At 39.2% G+C, this 19,148-nt stretch overlaps 1 protein-coding gene across 4 annotated transcripts in view; it reads left to right on the top strand.

Moving 5' to 3' along the window:
* The window catches only part of LOC105278291 (formin-like protein), a 42,712-nt gene that overhangs the window by 21,513 nt on the left and 2,051 nt on the right, over window positions 1-19,148 (top strand). The window contains exons 2-17 of one of the 4 annotated variants that reach the window (XM_011337284.3): window positions 8,425-8,508; window positions 11,608-11,694; window positions 11,914-12,020; window positions 12,407-12,546; window positions 12,899-13,074; window positions 13,235-13,311; window positions 13,515-13,830; window positions 14,045-14,161; window positions 14,268-14,508; window positions 14,588-14,856; window positions 15,123-15,390; window positions 15,472-15,599; window positions 15,695-16,139; window positions 16,463-16,737; window positions 16,865-16,978; window positions 18,351-19,144. In XM_011337284.3, the coding sequence (XP_011335586.1) occupies window positions 8,425-8,508; window positions 11,608-11,694; window positions 11,914-12,020; window positions 12,407-12,546; window positions 12,899-13,074; window positions 13,235-13,311; window positions 13,515-13,830; window positions 14,045-14,161; window positions 14,268-14,508; window positions 14,588-14,856; window positions 15,123-15,390; window positions 15,472-15,599; window positions 15,695-16,139; window positions 16,463-16,737; window positions 16,865-16,978; window positions 18,351-18,425 (2,919 nt within the window). In that variant the 3' untranslated portion in view covers window positions 18,426-19,144. The other 3 variants (XM_011337282.3, XM_011337283.3, XM_026972860.1) reach the window with 3 other exon arrangements.

Raw genomic sequence — 19,148 nt, 5'->3', positions numbered from 1 at the left:
AAAAAGAAAAAAACGAGAAACCGAGGGCATGCACGCACGCACGCACGCAGCGTGCGTGAGCTCGTGAGATGATGTCACCGCGGCCAGTTGCACATCGTGACGTTATCATTTAATTTTAGACCGCCGCTCTCTCATTCAGGTTTACGAGGTGCCGTCATCTCGCAATCGCGAATCAAGTGAGATAAAAATCCGCGAAAATTACTCAAAAAATTCATAAAGATTCAATATTTTCAAGAATCGCGTGAAACGCGTAACGCGCCTGCGACAGTCCTGCTGCACGATAACTGTACTAAAATTCACTCGAGGTTCCACAGGGGAACGTATGGCTCACCATAATGCGTTTCACAGTTACTCGGTGGCGATCGTCGTTAACGAGTACAAATTTTTCCTCGCTTCGCGGCCCGGAATGATGGCCGCATTTGCGGTCGCTTCGAGCCGCATTGAGATCTCGATGAATTATAATCTCCAATTCAGCGAGTCGTGCTCGCTCTCTGCACGCGTCGAGTGTCACGTCGTTCGCGATGGCTCCTAACGACTTCTGAGCGCGACATGTGTCCGAGTCGGCGACGATTCGCCGAAGCTTAAGTGCTCGACAACCGGCGATTCTTTCGTGTTCAGAGGAGCTCGGCACGCCGGCCATCAAGTGTGCATAAGTACATTTAACTTGCGCACTCACGACGTTTCTTGTGTCACGTGTTTACGTTTCTTGAACGTGGATCCTCCTCGGGCCTGCTGCTGCTGTTGCTGTCAATGTCCATGTTCCTCTCGAGGGTGCGACAAGTAGCTGCGAACACTCGCAGTTCGTTCGTTCGCTGTCGTTGCAAAAGCAATCCTGCTGGACACCCGATATACTGTTCAAACCTGTCAGTGAATCGTCAATTTAATGTCTGCCAATAAATAGTAGTAAAGAGCTGTTCTTGGTGCTATCTTCTTTTTCTGACAATGAGTTGCACTCGGAGTTGCTTAATTACGCTACTACAGGTTTATACGTGAAGTTTACGGCTTTCTTCATCGCCGATCCGAGCCCGCGATCGCGTTTATCCCAATATTTATTATGGCTTTAATATCCCCGTAGTCGGCTTTCTCCAATCTCTCCGTGTCACGAGAGTTTTATCTCGAGCGCGGAATCGCTCGCGTTCACCCGCCCCGGATGCAATGTTTCATTTGTCTCCCGTGTAACGATCCGTTCCATAAAATTGTATAAAAAAGTATTATTTTATGCTTAAGAGCATTTTGTGTATCTTTTTCTTTTTTGTTTAGATTCGTGCAAATGTGCGAATCTTACGATTTAAAGTATAACTGTGAATGAGAAACCTAATATAACAAAATAATTTTATAGAAATCCGCTGTGGCAATTGGATGCACGATGCGTTAAATCGTCCATTAATTCCCTGAAACGACACGTGGCACATCGAAAGCGCCTTCTCTACGTAAAGTGCAGTCTATTCACGCGAGGTTGGCCTGGCCTCACGCCAAGGCATACATACCATAAATTTCGTTGATGAAGGTTAAAATGCATATACTGCATCCCCTCGTGGGAATGATGCATTTATAAAATTGTGCGTGAATCATAAAAGCAATCGAACGTTGAGTTGTTTTATACTGACGCAATAACTTTTATTAGCAATCTCCTCATACAATTTTTCCGGGACACGTCGTTTACAAAGTAGAGAGTAAAAACAAAAATAAATTGAAAATATTATGAAAAATTATCGCGCATGCAGGATCATGTCATCATAAAAATTATAAGATTAAAATATTACGTGCGTGTGCGTAACATAAAAAAAAAGTACACATCCGTACAAAATAAAACATACACGTAACATTTTCAGCTGAAATTACTCCCTACCCTACGGTTCGTTAATCATACAAAAACGCACGATAGTTTCACGTGAGAGAACCATTGATTTGATTAAAGCCTCTTGGCTCCACATGAAAGCAGTTAAAGGGTTCCGATGCGGCATGGAGCAATTTGTCAATAGCTCGAATTTACGCTGCCAGTGCCGAAAGGGTTCTTCAATATTCGTGAACGGTGCATTGTGGCACAAAAAGTCGCGAATCGGCATGGAATAAATATTCCACCAGTTTTGAATGGTGCGATATTATGGGCCGGAAAGCGAAGTGAACGAATATGATGAGGAAGTGGTAAAATGCAAAAAATTGCATCACGAGATGACTCGCGAGTTCGCCAAAAATTTTGCCCTTTCACCGGGCGGACGTTGATGGACATCCCGGGTTGAAAGCGCTCTCTTTCTCTCTCTCTCTCTCGTTGGCTCATTCGAAGGTCAGTGTCCGTGTAACGAGCGGTAGTCTGCTGGTAACCCCAACGAACTCACCAATAAAGATTAGTTTCGTTCTTGACGCCGTTAAGACGTCATTTTATTGCTGCCGATATGGTCACTCCGGTATTCGATTCGAGGTAATTTGATACACGAAGAGACAGACGGCGTTTGTGAATCTTGAAATAGACTTAAAGTAAACCGGCTGGTTGATTTTCCCTCCAGTTCATCATCCTCCAGTCTCCAAAAATTTATCTAACTTGAGTTTATGCTCTTGAGATCACTCTCTTGTTCTGTTCATGACAATACAATTAATTTAGTTAATCGATTAATCGAACTTTATATAAAGGCTACGGATATCTGAAATTTGTTGTTTTGAAGGTATTGCACGCATTGACAAACGTGATACTAGTATAATGAAGAAGTCATTGGTGCTACAATTATTCGGCAATTTATCGATTACTCGATAAACTCGATTAAACGATATTCATCACTACGACAAAGGGTGAGCCTCTCTTGAAAGAACCGAAACGTCACGGCGATTAAAGCGGAGAACGGCTCCGTTTAACGCGTGGTGGTTTCCGACGCGTAACGGAAACGAGTTTTACGCTTCTCTTGCCGCGGTGGCGTGTGTCATGAAGGGAAAAATTGGCGTTGTTTCCTTACTGCTTAAAACGCAACTTCTGAGAGAGACCACCAACCGAGAGGGAACCAAGAAAATGAAAGAAAGAAAAGTCTTCCACCGTTGCCTGGAAACGTACACATCCGGAATACACGGAAGCGTTTTCTTCATCAATCTTGCACCTTCCAAGAATGATTAAGCAGAAAATTACTCTTGGCGGTTCTTTTTATTTACATGATTTAGACAGCTCGATGTGAAGCAATAATTAACGAAAACAATTTTTCTTATTTATATTTCTGTAAATTATGGCAAGATCATTTCTTGCAGTAAATCTTTTTCAAGCTCAATTTATTGGAAGATGCACTAATATTTTATACACAACATGTATAATTATATGTGACAAGAATGTATATCAAAGGTCTTTATTATTTAAATTAAATGCTCCGTGTAAAACATTTTAAAAATAAAAATGTATACCGATGCATGATTATGAAGCTATTTTAAGCGTGCAATTGGAGTGAGAAAACTTTTCTCGCTTAGTTTTGCACGCGGAACTTGCTTTTTCTTTCCGCATCCGCGTTTTTCTACGCGCACTATTTGTAGAACGTGGAAAGAGTGCGTCGCTTTTTCCATATTACGCGCGCTCGATTCAATTAGGTTTGTTGAACCTGCTTTTTATCCGCGCAATTGCGCTCTGCCTAGGATATCGGATTACCGCTAATGGGATACATGCTCCCACAATGACCGGGATGCAACCGGTGACGCCCGACTAGCATGTAAAAAGCTTAACTTTCAATGGCCGTTGATTCGCTTTCATCCACGGCCAAAACAGTGCATTTATCTGTGTGCATTTTGCAATGCGGAACTCGTGTCTCCTTTGTGCAAGTTCAATCGATTGACACGAGATTTCGGTCGTTAACACAATCGTATTGTAATATTTTACATTTCTATTTTCCATCTTTACGTTTGCTACCATTGACTTCTTCTTTTAAATTTCTTCATTTCTAAATATTTAAATAGCCATTTGCAAATATTGATGTCGTATACTTTTTTCAATTTTAATTAAAATATGTCGCACAGATTAAAATTGAGAATGCAATCTAGAAATGTTGATATATCTTGAATCAATATTTTAATTCTCACTTCAAGTAGTCTCTCGATAAATTAATCGAAAGAAATTTTAATTAATCCAACGGTACCTCGGAGCTTTCTCCATTCTTACAAATCCATGGGGGTGCGAGTCCTTCGAAACCATTTGTCCGTGCCGGATTGTGTTCACGGTAGTTTGCCTTCGTCTGGGCGTGCACCATGCATGTAGTAATACACATACGTGGTGTATGCACCATGCGCGAATGCACACGTATGGAGTGTATTGGGAAGAAAGAGATACTCGTCGCCCTTAGGCATCGATTGTTGCCCGGAAAACGTATGAACAGAGAAGTACCGAGCCATACGAACCCTTTCAAGGGAAGAATTCACGCGATTGATTAGTCAGCATTCTTTCTCTTTTCGCGCCGACCGAGGCGTGTCCTCGACAATTTGAGAGACTCATTAGGTATTCGTCATATTTCAATGCAAAAATTATATTTTGCAACTGATTTAATGTTGAAATGCATGTTTACGTAATAAAGGATTGGAAATGCTGAAACAAGATGAAATTCATCTATATAGATTTGATTTAAGACAGAAGAGTTCTCCAGCAAAAAAAGATTTGATGGAGAACAGAGACGATGGATTTATCCTTCGATACACGGTTGGATTCACGAAGACAACGGATTATTATACAATAACCACCCGCGATTCTAGGATCGCGCGGATGACTCACGCAATGAAGCACGAGCCGACCGGGATCCATCGAGAGATCGCAAACGTGCAATTATGCAGCATACGTTAACTGTTCCTCGCAAGAGCGCGTCTATGGTGGCTTTTATCGGATTTTATTCGCCTGATGACCAACGAACATGCTATAAAACACGAGTTTTCCTCTTAAAGCCGTCAAGAGAAAGAGAGAAAGAGATACTTCCTGACTATAAATCCCGTCCAGCTTCACGCGCGCTACAACAATCGACCACGTTCGCTCGCCTTTGCGCTGACTTCTCGATGATTTATTATCCTGGCAGAAATCTTTCCTTCCACTCTCCTTCGTCCATCCCTTAGATGTACCATTATGAGCTTAAACACAAAGTCGCATCCGCTCACATGTCAAACGAATGGTGTCCAATCCCGTGAAAAATTTGGAGTCGGCTTTTATGGGGTAGATGAAAATTCTATGTGAAGTAGGGAAAATTACTTTCGATTACAAGGATATTAAATGTTGAAATTTGTGGGATTTCAGCAAATGTAATATAATTCTCCTGAATATTTTTGGTAAGAAGAAAATTAATAAGTACATTCGGTCGATTAGCTTTTAAACAGGAAACAACACGGCGTGTCTAATATCCGGCAGTTCTGTGTGCAAGATACTTGTCAAAATACCAGGGCACCGCATAATCATACCCTTTGCTACATTAGATGCAACGATACTCGAGCAGGTACGCGAAATTACCCCGTTATCGGCTGATCGGTGCTAATCGACGGCGTTATTTCGTCTCCCATCGTTTCGTTGAGAACGCGTACACGTGCTACTGTTCGACACTCATTCTAATCGTTACTGCAGCAGCCTCGTTTCCGGTGACTCTTGACCCGAAAACACTCGTTTCATTATACCGACGCAACGTCGCGTGTAATACTGGGAATTCAGTCTGGTCTCATCTACGCATTTATCGTCGACCGATTTCTTTGGAAGGCGGATCGGCGTCTAGCAAGAGCGATTGAAGAGAGAACCGTCTCGTCGAATGATTCTCCGCTTTCTCGTGTTCTGTTAAATTTTACATTACCATGTTACTAATCCGATGACGTAATAGATTCCCTCGTTCGTCGATCACTCGTTACCCGAACTATATTCAGGCTCGACCTGGACTCGTGGTTGATCCATCATGGTGAACACTTTTTAAGCAGCATTTTGCACGATTAGAGATCCATATCGGTGTCACGCTAAAAGCGAAAGCGCATGGCAGCGAAGCGAGACCAATGATCACCTCGTTGTGTCATTCTCTGCTGCTCGAAATGAATTTTGACCTTAACAATTGCCTCCATAGAGAAGTGTGGTAGAAGTCGAACACTTTCTCCTAATTACCTGGCTCCTCGACACACTTAATTTGTCAATCAAATTGCATACTAGAACACGAGTTTAGCTTAGAGACCGAGAGGAAATTAAGTCAGGAAATGTTAGGAAGAAGTTCTACGAAGATCCGCTTTCATACATAATTTGGACTTTGTACGTTGCCTTTTTATGTCTCACGTGCCGTGAATATGTCAATGACACGACCATTAAGGGCACTTTTCGTCATGTCATCCCGGGTTATCGATTATGTAATTCCCCTCAGGAGACTTGCTTCCGCTTCTTATTTGCTCTCTTAAGTGCACTCAGGGTAGACTTGAAGCAACTGTCATTTCACCTTGCTTTCGAGACTGTAAAAGAGCCAGGTTCCGAAGCATCAGACACGCTAGAGAATTACTCGCGAATCCGTGACGAAAACCATTATGTGAACCTCCATCATTGAAGATATAAAAATCTGTTTTATTCTCGATGATAACTATATTTTTATTAACAGTAATTTACAAAAACAGATTAATTACTAGCTACGATTTATAAATAAAAAAAAAGTAAAAATTAAGAGACCAGCGCAAGAGACGTATTACAAAATTATTTAAATAATACGAGAGGGGTGGGCTCTGTATGGACAACAACATGCAACTATTTATTAATAAAGAATTTAGATCTTTTTTTGTGTCGAGTCTTTAATTGATCGTGCCTAGGAATTCGAAAGATGCCTCTGCAACGCGAAGAGCAGCTTTCATTTAATCAGCAGCAGTGAAAATTAACGGTTGTTCGTTTGCTCACGTTGTTCACTCGTAGCCCGGTTTTCCGGAGGGAAACGCGTTCCTCGTGCTCCCGTTACACGGTCGAAAAATGAAGAGAATTACTCGCTCCAGTTGAGTAGAAACCATAACTCGAGAACAAATATTATGCTAATGCGGCAGAATTGCAGCAGCCGGCGGTAGCAATTGCCGCGGAACGGAAACAGAAATCGCATTACGCCGCTTGGAAATTGTAACCCATCCTGGTCACCGAAGGAGAACGCGCGTGTTGGCTTTCTCCAGGGAGCAGGAGATCATGCAGAAGGTGTTGGCTCAGTTCGTCGAGCAAGGTGATAAGAACCGCGAGATAAGACATTGTGCATCCGAAGATTCTGCAATACTGTTTCTCATTCGATAGAGCGGAAAGCTGGATAGTGCGCGATTCCCCCATACGCACGAAATCGCTTCTGTCTCAGCACCATGGACTCATCGTCCCATCGGCTCACTATTAAACTAGATACCAAAAGGAACACCGATATTTTTCCTGCAATTACTTCGAAATATAATAAATAAAATCAGAACGTGATACCAATTAGGCAAAAGATATCTTCGACGCAAATAAAGTACGAAGAAAGCGCGCAGAATTAAAAAGGAAATAAAAACAAGACGATTTTAATCTGATACGCTATGTATATGCATGCGGCGATTATCTCTCATCTGCTCGCTTAATCATCGCGCAATAATAACGCGTTTTATTGCGGCGCGTTAACAAGATCGTTTTTTACGAAACTGATTCCGTGCCATTGGCGGTTAACATGATTCATATCTAGAATGTGCTCGTCATATCGTCGTAGGCTTCGGATATCCAGCGAGACTTTCGTATGCATGGTGTGTTTGTGTATGTGTGTATGTATGACGATGTCACGTAATCGTGACTTCCGCATCCGCTCATTGATAATTATTCGTTTACCGTACTCGCCGTAGACGACCTACGCGTTTTCTTCGCAAATAACTTTCGCCACGTTAATGACGCTGGAAATTGAAACAGCAATATATTAAAAATTTGTCAGTTCATTGCGGAAAAGGAGACCCAATCATTCTTTTAACGAAAAACTAATGATGTTGTGCTCTACATGTTACTGGGTCACGGCGGAAGTGACGTCGGACAATTACGAAATTTAATTTCTGCGTTATTGCAGCGTGCATTACGTTACGTCCCGTTACTCTTGCGTAAAGCGAAAGCCAAGTAAATTTCGTTTGTCTTTACGAGTGATAGATGGATCACGCTTTCATCCTGGCTGCACTCGTTTTGCACGTGATTTCGCAATTATCCGTGGTATACGTGGGATGATTCTGTGGAATAAGTGAACGATTGCATTCGTTCGATTTACGTTTTACTTTCGTCATGGAAATCTCGCGCGTCGTTATTCAATCTGTCGGCTTTAACAGCGTTATGATTGCGCGGTACCAATCTTTGGATCGCGCTCAGTGTTAATTATCTCGTGCGTATCTCGTTGCGTTACGCTCCGCGTACGTAGAATTGAGGGAACAGAATCCGCACACACGTATACGCCGATACATACCAGTATTAAATAAGGCGGCATATGGCTTTTTGTGTTGCAGGCCTCCATGGATCTGCCGCCGGACAAAGCGAAACTTTTGAAGCAGTACGACAACGAGAAGAAGTGGGACATCATCTGCGACCAAGTAAGCGTGCACACATTTAGAATAATCCCGAGATAAATATAGGAGATAGTCGTGCGGCAGGATCGAAACCGGTATGATCGATGCGGTCTATGGGAGATGCTCGATAAAACGATACACGCTCCTTCTTCGGAGATTGATTCGTTCAATCTAAATAATGTCTCCTTCCATAATTGATAACTGGATATCGGATTTGAGCAATGCAGATTTTTGAAGAGAATGTTGAGATTCTAGATTATTGTTCCTCGAAAGACCAATAGCATAGAAGTATAGGAAAAATATAAATAGCAGATAAATATTTTAAAGATTTTTATAAACAGACTATATATAATATATAAATTTTAACGTAAATTTTTTACATGGATATTACCTTCTGAAAACGGAAAATTAATCTAGCGGTAATTTTCCTTCTTTTATACACAAGGATTTTGCGTTTTCATCTCAGCCGTGCGGTACCTCTTCCAGTGACAAATCTCACCGGATCGCCGATCATTTTATCGCTTATTACGCCCGCACGGAAGTAATCATTAAACATTTTGCCGAGCACACACTTATGTGCAGCAGGTATCCGCTCATTTTTTTTCCGAGTAAGACATTTACGGCCAGTCCTGCACGCATCCCCGCAGCGTCCGACGCACAGAGCACCACCGTAATTTCGAGCTGGAGCCGCATGCAGAGGGCGGATCGCAAACAATGTCCGTCGGGGGAATTATCGGTCTGTCATAATTTAATGGCAGGCTACCGCCGAACGCGGGGTGAAGGGAGAGGCCTCCCATCGCCGATCCGCGAAAGCGGGGCGGCGCGCGGTTTCCGTCGCGGCGAATCGAACGCGCCGCGATGATGTAATCCACTCGGCTGGGAAATTATATGGACTTATTATTAATCGGCGCTTCTCTCCAGGCGATCTTCGTCCGCCTTCGTCCCCCGTTCCCCGATTAATCACCCCGGTTGTCCGGTACAGATGCGGGCTTATGGGTCCACGCACTTATCATCTCCCGTTACATGATTCTGCGTCAATATCGTTGCTAATACATTTTTGTCGGACGAAACGAAACGCGACGGTCCTCAGGCTGATCTTATTATATATTATTATCTTATTTATACAGGGTGAGGCACCTAAAACAGGCCACCTGAATATCTCGGCTGTTATTGGTGATAGAAAAAAATGTGTCAGACCAAACTTGCATGGTTTCGAGGGACACATAATTTGTTCTAAATAGTTTTTTATTAGGTGGACGCGTAGAGGTCATACGAAGATCAACTTCGTTTTTTTATATGGTATGATATGTTTTTTTACGTACCATCTGCAGTAGAGTGTTTGAAGATGCGCACATTGATCTACGGGTCAAAATCATTCAAAAGGTCACTGAAGGCTAAAATTTCTAAATGCTAGAACTTTTTCATTTCTGAGTTTACGGTATTTTCAATAGCAGAGAACTCTAGGCAATATAAACAATATAGATATCAACAACTCAGAACTTCTCGGAAAAGAAAAAATTTCTAACAGCTAGAACTTTTTAATTTCTGAATTTACGGTATTTTCAATAGCAGAGAACTCTAGGCAATAAAAAAAATAATGATATGAACAACTCAGAACTTCTCGGAAAAGAAAAAATTTCTAACTGCTAGAACTTTTTCATTTCTGAATTTACGGTATTTTCAATAGCAGAGAACTCTAGGCAATATAAAAAATAATGATATGAACAACTCAGAACTTCTCGGAAAAGAAAAAATTTCTAACAGCTAGAACTTTTTAATTTCTGAATTTACGGTATTTTCAATAGCAGAGAACTCTAGGCAATATAAAAAATAATGATATGAACAACTCAGAACTTCTCGGAAAAGAAAAAATTTCTAACAGCTAGAACTTTTTAATTTCTGAATTTACGGTATTTTCAATAGCAGAGAACTCTAGGCAATATAAAAAATAATGATATGAACAACTCAGAACTTCTCGGAAAAGAAAAAATTTCTAACAGCTAGAACTTTTTAATTTCTGAATTTACGGTATTTTCAATAGCAGAGAACTCTAGGCAATATAAAAAATAATGATATGAACAACTCAGAACTTCTCGGAAAAGAAAAAATTTCTAACGGCTAGAACTTTTTCATTTCTGAATTTATGGTATTTTCAATAGCAGAGAACTCTAGGTAATATAAAAAAGAATGATAACAACTCAGAACTTCGCGGAAAAAGAAAAAATTTCTAAGGGCTAGAACTTTTTCATTTCTGAGTTTACAGTATCTTTAATAGCAGAGAACTCTAGGCAATATAAAGTAAATTATTTTCCCTTGCAGTTGGCCTTCAGTGACCTTGAATGATTTTGACCCGTAGATCAATGTGCGCATCTTCAAACGCTCTACTAGATGGTACGTAAAAAAACATATCATACCATATAAAAAAACGAAGTTGATCTTCATATGACCTCTACGCGTCCACCTAATAAAAAACTATTTAGAACAAATTATGTGTCCCTCGAAACCATGCAAGTTTGGTCTGACACATTTTTTTCTATCACCAATAACAGCCGAGATATTCAGGTGGCCTGTTTTAGGTGCCTCACCCTGTATATTTGCTGTTACTATTGCTCTGTTATTATGAAGGTACAAATTCTAAGGTAGCACATCCACAGGCTCTGGATTGGATGAATAATTGGATTAAATTGGGTAAATGCGGCTTGCGGCTTCGTGATCTCCCTTTGTAATTATTTAATGAAATGACGTGAGAAATTAATAACAACATAAATAATATTTTTAATAAGACGGGAATATTTGGGGGAGTCATCGATGGTTCGTCTCGATGTTTGAGCCGGCCTGTAGGGCACATGTGTAACACGAGACGGATGTAATGCAAGCCGTGCTATTATACGATGCGGGTCGCAAAAAATGCGCAGCATCCCTTCCCGCGACGGCACGCATGTATCCGCAGTGCATGTTCCCTTCTCCGAATGTTGCTGCTAAGGCTGCCGCAAGCTTTCGCAGAAAGCAGCCTTCGAAGAATAGAAAATTAGTCGTCAAATCTAAGCCATCTAAAGATACACTCAACACAGATCTACAAAATGGATCCATCAATCCATCACAATGGAACCTTTGTGTTTACAGGAAAGAGTACAAGCTAAGGATCCGCCGTCCCATTATCTAGCAAAGTTACGTACCTACCTGGACCCAAAAGCATCACGAAGCCATCGAGTATGTTGTTTTACTTGTTTTTTTAATTTTTTTCTTTTTCATGTTATTTTTTTAAGCAACACACGTTTTTATGTCACGTATGTGTTGCAATTAATATCTTGATCAAGTTTCCCTATTTTCCGATTATACTGATAAATAAAAATTCTTTACTTTTAATTCTTTTTGCGTATTCGTTCGCAAGAAGGACTATCAGATCAGAGGATACTAATGGTTACACAGTCGTATCGTTTCCTTACATTTTTCCAGAAAAGAAAAATGGTTGGAGAATCTACGTCAACACAAGTATTACGAGACTTGGAAATATCCTTACGCACAAATCACATTGAGTAAGCGAATTTAATAATATTATTCGATCGTCATAATTATTATTCATCACTCATCTCTGTCACATCAAAAGTTTTGCAAATCTACTAATTTACTACTGTACTTAAAGAATTTTATAATCTAAACATCTTCCTAACAAGCAACGAATGTAGAAATTCTAACTAGTCGTGAGAAATGTCTTATATTTCTCTTAACATTTAAAATAAGTAAGAAGAAAAAGAATTAAAGCTACAATATCCAGTCTTCGTTTTATGCTGGTATTATAATTATGCAATCTGACATTAAGTTTGCTATTAATTACGTAAATTACTAAATAATTGAGTGAGGTTCATTCATTCGCGATACCGTCTTTTCGAAAGCCTGTATTCTGAGCTAAACAGTGTTGTAGATGGGTGAGGGAATTCTTGGATGAGGAGAACCAAGGCTTGGATGCGCTGATAGACTATCTGAGCTTCAGGCTGCTGATGATGCGACATGAGCAGCGGCTCTTGGAGTCTCACACAAGTTCCGAGGAAAAATTGCAAACCGGTAAGAAGTCGATTAGAATTCCAAAGAGAAAGTAATCAGAGAGCCCAACAGTCTGTTAGGTAATCATAAGAAATTAGATATGCATTCATCCGCTAATAACAACGTAACGCATATAAGATTTCCTTATAAAAGAAATCACTGAATAAGAACGGCTAATTTACAAGACAAATTTCATATCTATTTAGAAAATAACTGATTGCTTAATCTTTTATCATTATGCATATTGCTATTATTATTAATAGTATTATTATGAAAAATAGATCGCATCTTTCTAATTTTTGCAATTTTCTGTGAAAAATTTGCTTACCAAAGACATACAGAAATAGTTTCATTAATAATATTAATGAAATAGGCACCGGTGATACCGCAACGTTGAACAATGGATGCCTAAGGCCGCCTCTTCACGAACTCAAAGATAGTCCTGGCGTTAAAAGGAGATCCCGGCACGTGGCGCGCCTAAATATGGGCGAAGCAAAGGACGACATTCACGTTTGCATACTGTGCATGCGTGCCATCATGAATAATAAGGTGAGCCTGGTGGAGATCTGGTGTAAGTTTAATTCTGACATTAATTCCTGTACGTGCGAAATAAAAGAGGAAGCAAAATTGCTTATTGATGCGTACAGATACTCGCGTGTGTTTGCTTGTGCACAAAATACAACATGATCACTTTGATGATCTTTTGCAGTATGGATTCAACATGGTTATTCAGCACAGAGAGGCCATCAACTGCATCGCGCTGAGCTTAATCCATAAAAGTCTGAGGTGAATCACGCATTGTCTATTGTCTGACGTTGTGTCTTACGAAGCCGCGACGGTGTTGCAAAACGATGCGCGAAACAGCATCCGTGATGCGCCACGACTAGTAGTCACTTTTACTTGATGTTCAAATCGATGCGATTTATTTCTTGCTCGTATAATCCTGGAAAATTATTGTTTAAAAGTGATCCTTTTTCGTGACCTTTCAGAACGAAGGCTCTGGTGTTGGAGCTTCTCGCCGCGATCTGCTTGGTAAAGGGAGGCCACGAGATCATCCTGTCGGCGTTCGACAACTTCAAAGAAGTTTGCTCCGAGAGAAGGCGGTTCACGACACTTATGGCGTATTTCACTCAGTACGACAGTTTTCACATAGAATTCATGGTCGCTTGTATGCAATTCGTAAATATAGTCGTGCATTCGGTCGAGGATATGAACTTCAGGGTACATCTGCAGTACGAGTTCACGAAGCTCGGATTGGACGAGTACCTCGAGAAGCTTAGGCACACGGAAAGCGAGGATTTGCAGGTAAATAAATATATTGCATTATTATAAAATATGGATTCTGACACGTTGACTGATTCGATGTGTTGGCGTGACAATTGATGTGAATATATCCATCTTTCATCTTCTTTCCGATTAATTTTATGGAGAATAAAATGATGGAAATTGAAGATATAATAAATTGAAAATAAATTAATGGAAATTGCATTTCTTTATTAGACGTTGCCCCATTTTTCAGGTACAAATCTCAGCTTACCTAGATAACGTGTTTGACGTAGCTGCCTTGATGGAGGACAGCGAAACAAAGACTGCAGCGTTAGAGAAAGTAACGGAATTGGAAGACGAACTTGGTCATGTAAGCGATATAAATCTTTCTATGCTATTACATCGAATCGAATCAAAAAAACTTTTTATTTTAATGTCGATTTATCAATTGTTATAATCACGTACGTTCGATGCAGGCACACGACCGTATGGCGGAATTGGAGCGAGAATCGTTGGCGAAACTGGCGGAGCTGGAGACGGAATTAGGCGCGTTGAAGGTGGAGTACGCCGATGCTTTGGAAGCACGTAGATTAGTCGAAGAGGAGCTCACGGCTTTGAAACGGCAAAAGCAGGACTCCGCGCGAAGACAGAGCGTCCTGGAGAACAAGATCATCGAATTGGAGACTCTCACGGGAACTCTCACGAAGGGCTCGTCAGGTATTGCCGTTGCGTTTTACAAAGAGATGTTCTCTGCGTGTAAATTTAACATTCTAATGAATGTTTGTCGTTCTTTCAGCTGCTAGTCTACGAAACGGAATCGCGACAAGCCCTCTAAGTAATTCAGACAACATTACATCCGACACGTTCAACACGACGCCGTCTCCGGAACAAGCGCCTCCACCAGCTCCCGCGCCACCACCACCGCCACCGCCACCATGCCCGCCGCTACCTCCTATGGCGCCTCTTTCTCCGGGAGATCATAAGTTACCACCACCCGTTCCAATACCTCCGCCACCCGCTGGTATGATGCAAGCACCCGACGGAGCGATGACTATTAAACGAAAAGTACGTATTTCATTGGTTTTCCTGCATTTAACCGCCAAGACGACACGTTATTCCCTCAATGATAAGATAAAGTCTTACTTGAAACCACATAACTGTTATAATACTAAATAATATAATTGTTATATTTTTAAAGATGATCGCTTAGTTTTATCAATAAAGAAATCATCATCACGTGTTTTGTTTACTTATTAATTTCAATTGCATCTTAATATTATATTCTTTTTGGATTTATTTGCCTTAATAAAAAATTATGGATTTCTGTTCAGGTCCAAACAAAGTACAAACTTCCCACCCTCAATTGGATCGCCCTGAAACCTAATCAGGTGCGGGGTACCATCTTCAATGAACTGGATGACGATCGTCTGCACAGCTACATTGATTTCTCCGACTTCGAGGAGCGGTTCAAAATCGGCATGAGCGGGCACGTGGCCAACGGTAACAGCGAGATCGACGGGCTTCAAAGTTTCCCCAGCAAACGATTCAAGAAACCCGAAAACATATCGCTTCTCGAACACACGAGATTACGAAACATTGGTAGGCAAGATTTATTTATAATATAGCCTGACTTGATACCTAGTAAAGAAAAACTTATCGCGATTTTCTATTCTTCAACAGCCATATCGCGTCGAAAGATGGAGATGCCGGTGGAGAAGGTGATAATGGCGGTGAATGCTCTCGATTTGAAAATTCTTTCACTCGAAAATGTGGAATTGCTGCAACGTATGGTACCTACGGATCAAGAGGTGTGTGTGTGTGCCTACTTTTATTGGAACATGTCAATTACTATTTAAAAAATGATAGTTTGCATTATTGCTAATAAATTATACGCGTGTTCCAGATAAAGGCTTACCGTGAATACATAATGGAAAAGAAGAGCATCAACTTGCTGACAGAGGAGGATAAGTTTTTGATGCAACTCGGCAAGGTAGAGAGGATATCTACCAAGCTATCGATTATGAACTATATCGGAAACTTTTTCGACAATTTACATCTGATTACGCCACAAATACATGCTGTGATATCTGCGTCCAGTTCGGTTAAGAGTTCAAAGAAATTAAGAGCAGTATTAGAAATCATTCTTGCCTTTGGTAACTACTTAAACAGTAGCAAACGAGGCCCCGCGTACGGCTTCAAGTTACAAAGCTTAGATACCTTATTGGATACGAAATCGACCGATAAAAGGATGTGCCTTTTGCATTATATCGTCGCCACGATACGAGTCAAGTTTCCGGAGCTTATTAATTTCGAGTCGGAGTTAATGTACATCGATAAAGCTGCAACAGGTATGTTTTTACGTATTAAATTCGAAATCAACCTTTATCACTATTTAAAATATTTTTAATTAATTCTATTGAAATATTAACGTGTAACTTTACGCAAATTAAATTAACATTATAATGTATAATTAAGAAAACCATGATTATTAATTATAAAAGAATTTGCTAGTAACCAAAAGAACATTAATAAAATCAAAGTATATTGAAATAAATTAAGTGGAAAGTTTCTAATATGAAATAAATTAATGTAAAATAAATTGAGTGGATAGTTTCCAATACAATAAAATTTAATTTACATTTAAACATTTGTCTCCGTTACAAAATTATAGTTTCACTGGAGAATATAACGACTGACGTGCACGAGCTGGAGAAGGGCATGGATCTTGTACGGAAGGAATTTGAATTACGTGGCAAGGAGAAGCACAATACGGTATTGCGCGATTTCTTGAATAACTCCGAGGAAAAATTACGTCGCTTGAAGCTCGACGCACGCACCGCCGGCGAAGCATTCCGAGAGTGTGTCGAATTCTTTGGCGAGAGTCCGAGACAGGCCGACGCTAATACCTTCTTCTCTCTTCTCGTCAGATTCGCGAGAGCGTTTAAGGTGCGGCAGTAGACGCTTCTCTCCTATGAGATATCCAAGTTTTGCATGCATATTAAGTTGTATGCATATGAAATTATGATTTCGATTAAAAGCACATACTAATGAAACGGTATGCGTGAATTTGCAGGCAGCGGATCAAGAGAACGAACAGCGTCGTAGATTAGAGGCTGCTGCGGCGGAAGCTTTAAATACCTCGGAGGAAGTTATAAAACGTAATAAATTAAATCAGAAGAAGCAACAGGTATGTTATGCATCTTTAACGCCTTCTTTCCCTTTGTATTTACATGCGTGAGCTTTTTCTCTCTCGTGTACTAGAAATTGCAAATGAATTGCATCGAGCAAGTATTTATCTTTATTCTTAACCGTAAAAATCCTTGATCTTAAGATGTTCAACTAGCATGATTATCAATCTTGAAGTATCTTGATTCTTAACATGTATATTTTCTGCGGTCCTTGTGTGAACGCGTTACAATCGCAAAGTTACTTACACGTTATCGTTACTTTGTGACGTAAAGAATATTTTGCTGAGTGTGGGATAGATTATGTTGTTTATGTTTGATTACGCTGCACAATTATCTGACACACTATTGCGGCATATTGTTTAGCGCATGTTAAACTCATTGAGACTTGAACTTCTTTATTACTTCATGTTTTAGCTATTAATCTCTACATTCCTCTAAAGTAAGAAAGATTTGAGACAGCAGTCTCATATTCTTGCATTAAACCTAAATTTTTTACTAATATTTATCTGTAGTTGTAGTAATCAGATTGATTCCTATCAAAAATATATATATATGTTGTACTGCTTACTTATATTTCTCTGAGCTTCTCTCTTACAACATCAATGCTACGAATTCATCCAAAATTAATAATCATCACACATCACGTAAATAACATTATAATTACAACTCATAAGGAAACAGACGAATAATATTTTATATAATATTTCTACGTAAAAATGTGAGATACATAACTCAATGAATTTACACAAAATGTTTGTTACTGTTTTACTTTATGAAATTAATTTCTTTAAAACGTTTATTTTCAATCAAAGAAAAATTGTGCTTTCTAAAGCTATGCTTACTCTTCCTTTTTGTTGATTTTATTCGTTTGTTGCATGTATATTTTTTTTCTTATTTTTTATTTAATGGATACTGTATACATTTCTCGTAACGTTTTAAATAATAATATATATTCTTTGATACATATTTAAATTGTTCCAATAAAAGTAATAAAAATAAAAACGAGAAATCGTTTTTACATTTAAATTGTGTTATTGAATCATATATTATTTTTTATTCTTGAACATTTCCTGTCATAGTTTTAATTTATAAGTCTTGCTAAAGCAAATAAATGTTTTCATATCTACATGACGGATTTTTTATTCTTTTTAGCAATTAAATAATAAAGTGATTCGAGAATTCTGAAAATAAACACAGAAAGCAGTTATTTTTCTGCATGTTATGAATTAGCATGATACATGGCAGGGATCATCGGCGATTATATTGATTTTGGTTACTTCACGAGTGTCTTTCTAGCAATTTCATTCTCTTGAGCATACATCTCATGAGCATCTGTTTTCTTATTTGTTACATATTTATTTGGATTTAAAGTCACCGAAATTTTGCTGTAACTCGAACAAGAGTCTGTTACACCGCCATCTTAATGAACTGGAGCTCAGAACGTAACAATGTAGAAACAATTCACAACATGTAAGTCTATCCTCACTCACTTCCTCCTATTCACATTTGATTTTTAATGTCCGACACATACACTGCCTCATACAACATGTATAGAATTTTTATTACCATAGAATCGTAACAATCTTCTACGTTTTTATATGATTTTTTTACACTAAAAACAACACAATTTTGTAAAAAATAATATATGCAATTCAAAAATGAGAAAAATCATTCATCATTATTAATAATATATTGTGTAATACTCATGAAATAATGTTCATCGATCATAATTTAAAAAAAAAGACTGTCAGTATGTATATACGATATAAACTCATGTTTCATATCACATTTCTGCTAATAACAGTGCATCAAAATATGCATTAGCATGTTTTAACTCGCATTGATGTTGCCTGAGAGAATTCTTCTATTATCACTTTCCCTTTGCTCTGCTATCAAATTTCATGTATCATATGACAGAAATGATGAGTAACGCAACTTACCTACACAAGCATAAGCGAAAGATTGATGAATAATCTTTTTTTCTCTTGACATAAAATATACTAAAGCGATTCTTTATTATTATTATTATTAGTTTTGCAGTTTCTTAGATCTCTCGACAAGCAGAGTACGCTTTAATAAAATTATTTTAGAAATAACTTGTAAGCAACATACCTTGTATCTTAAGTGTTCTCCATAACTAAACTGTGTTATATTCTGTTGCCCATCATC

This window comes from Ooceraea biroi, chromosome 10 (genome assembly GCF_003672135.1).
Source record: "Ooceraea biroi isolate clonal line C1 chromosome 10, Obir_v5.4, whole genome shotgun sequence".
Classification (NCBI taxonomy): domain Eukaryota; kingdom Metazoa; phylum Arthropoda; class Insecta; order Hymenoptera; family Formicidae; genus Ooceraea; species Ooceraea biroi.
This window is presented reverse-complemented; position numbering and strand designations above follow the sequence as displayed.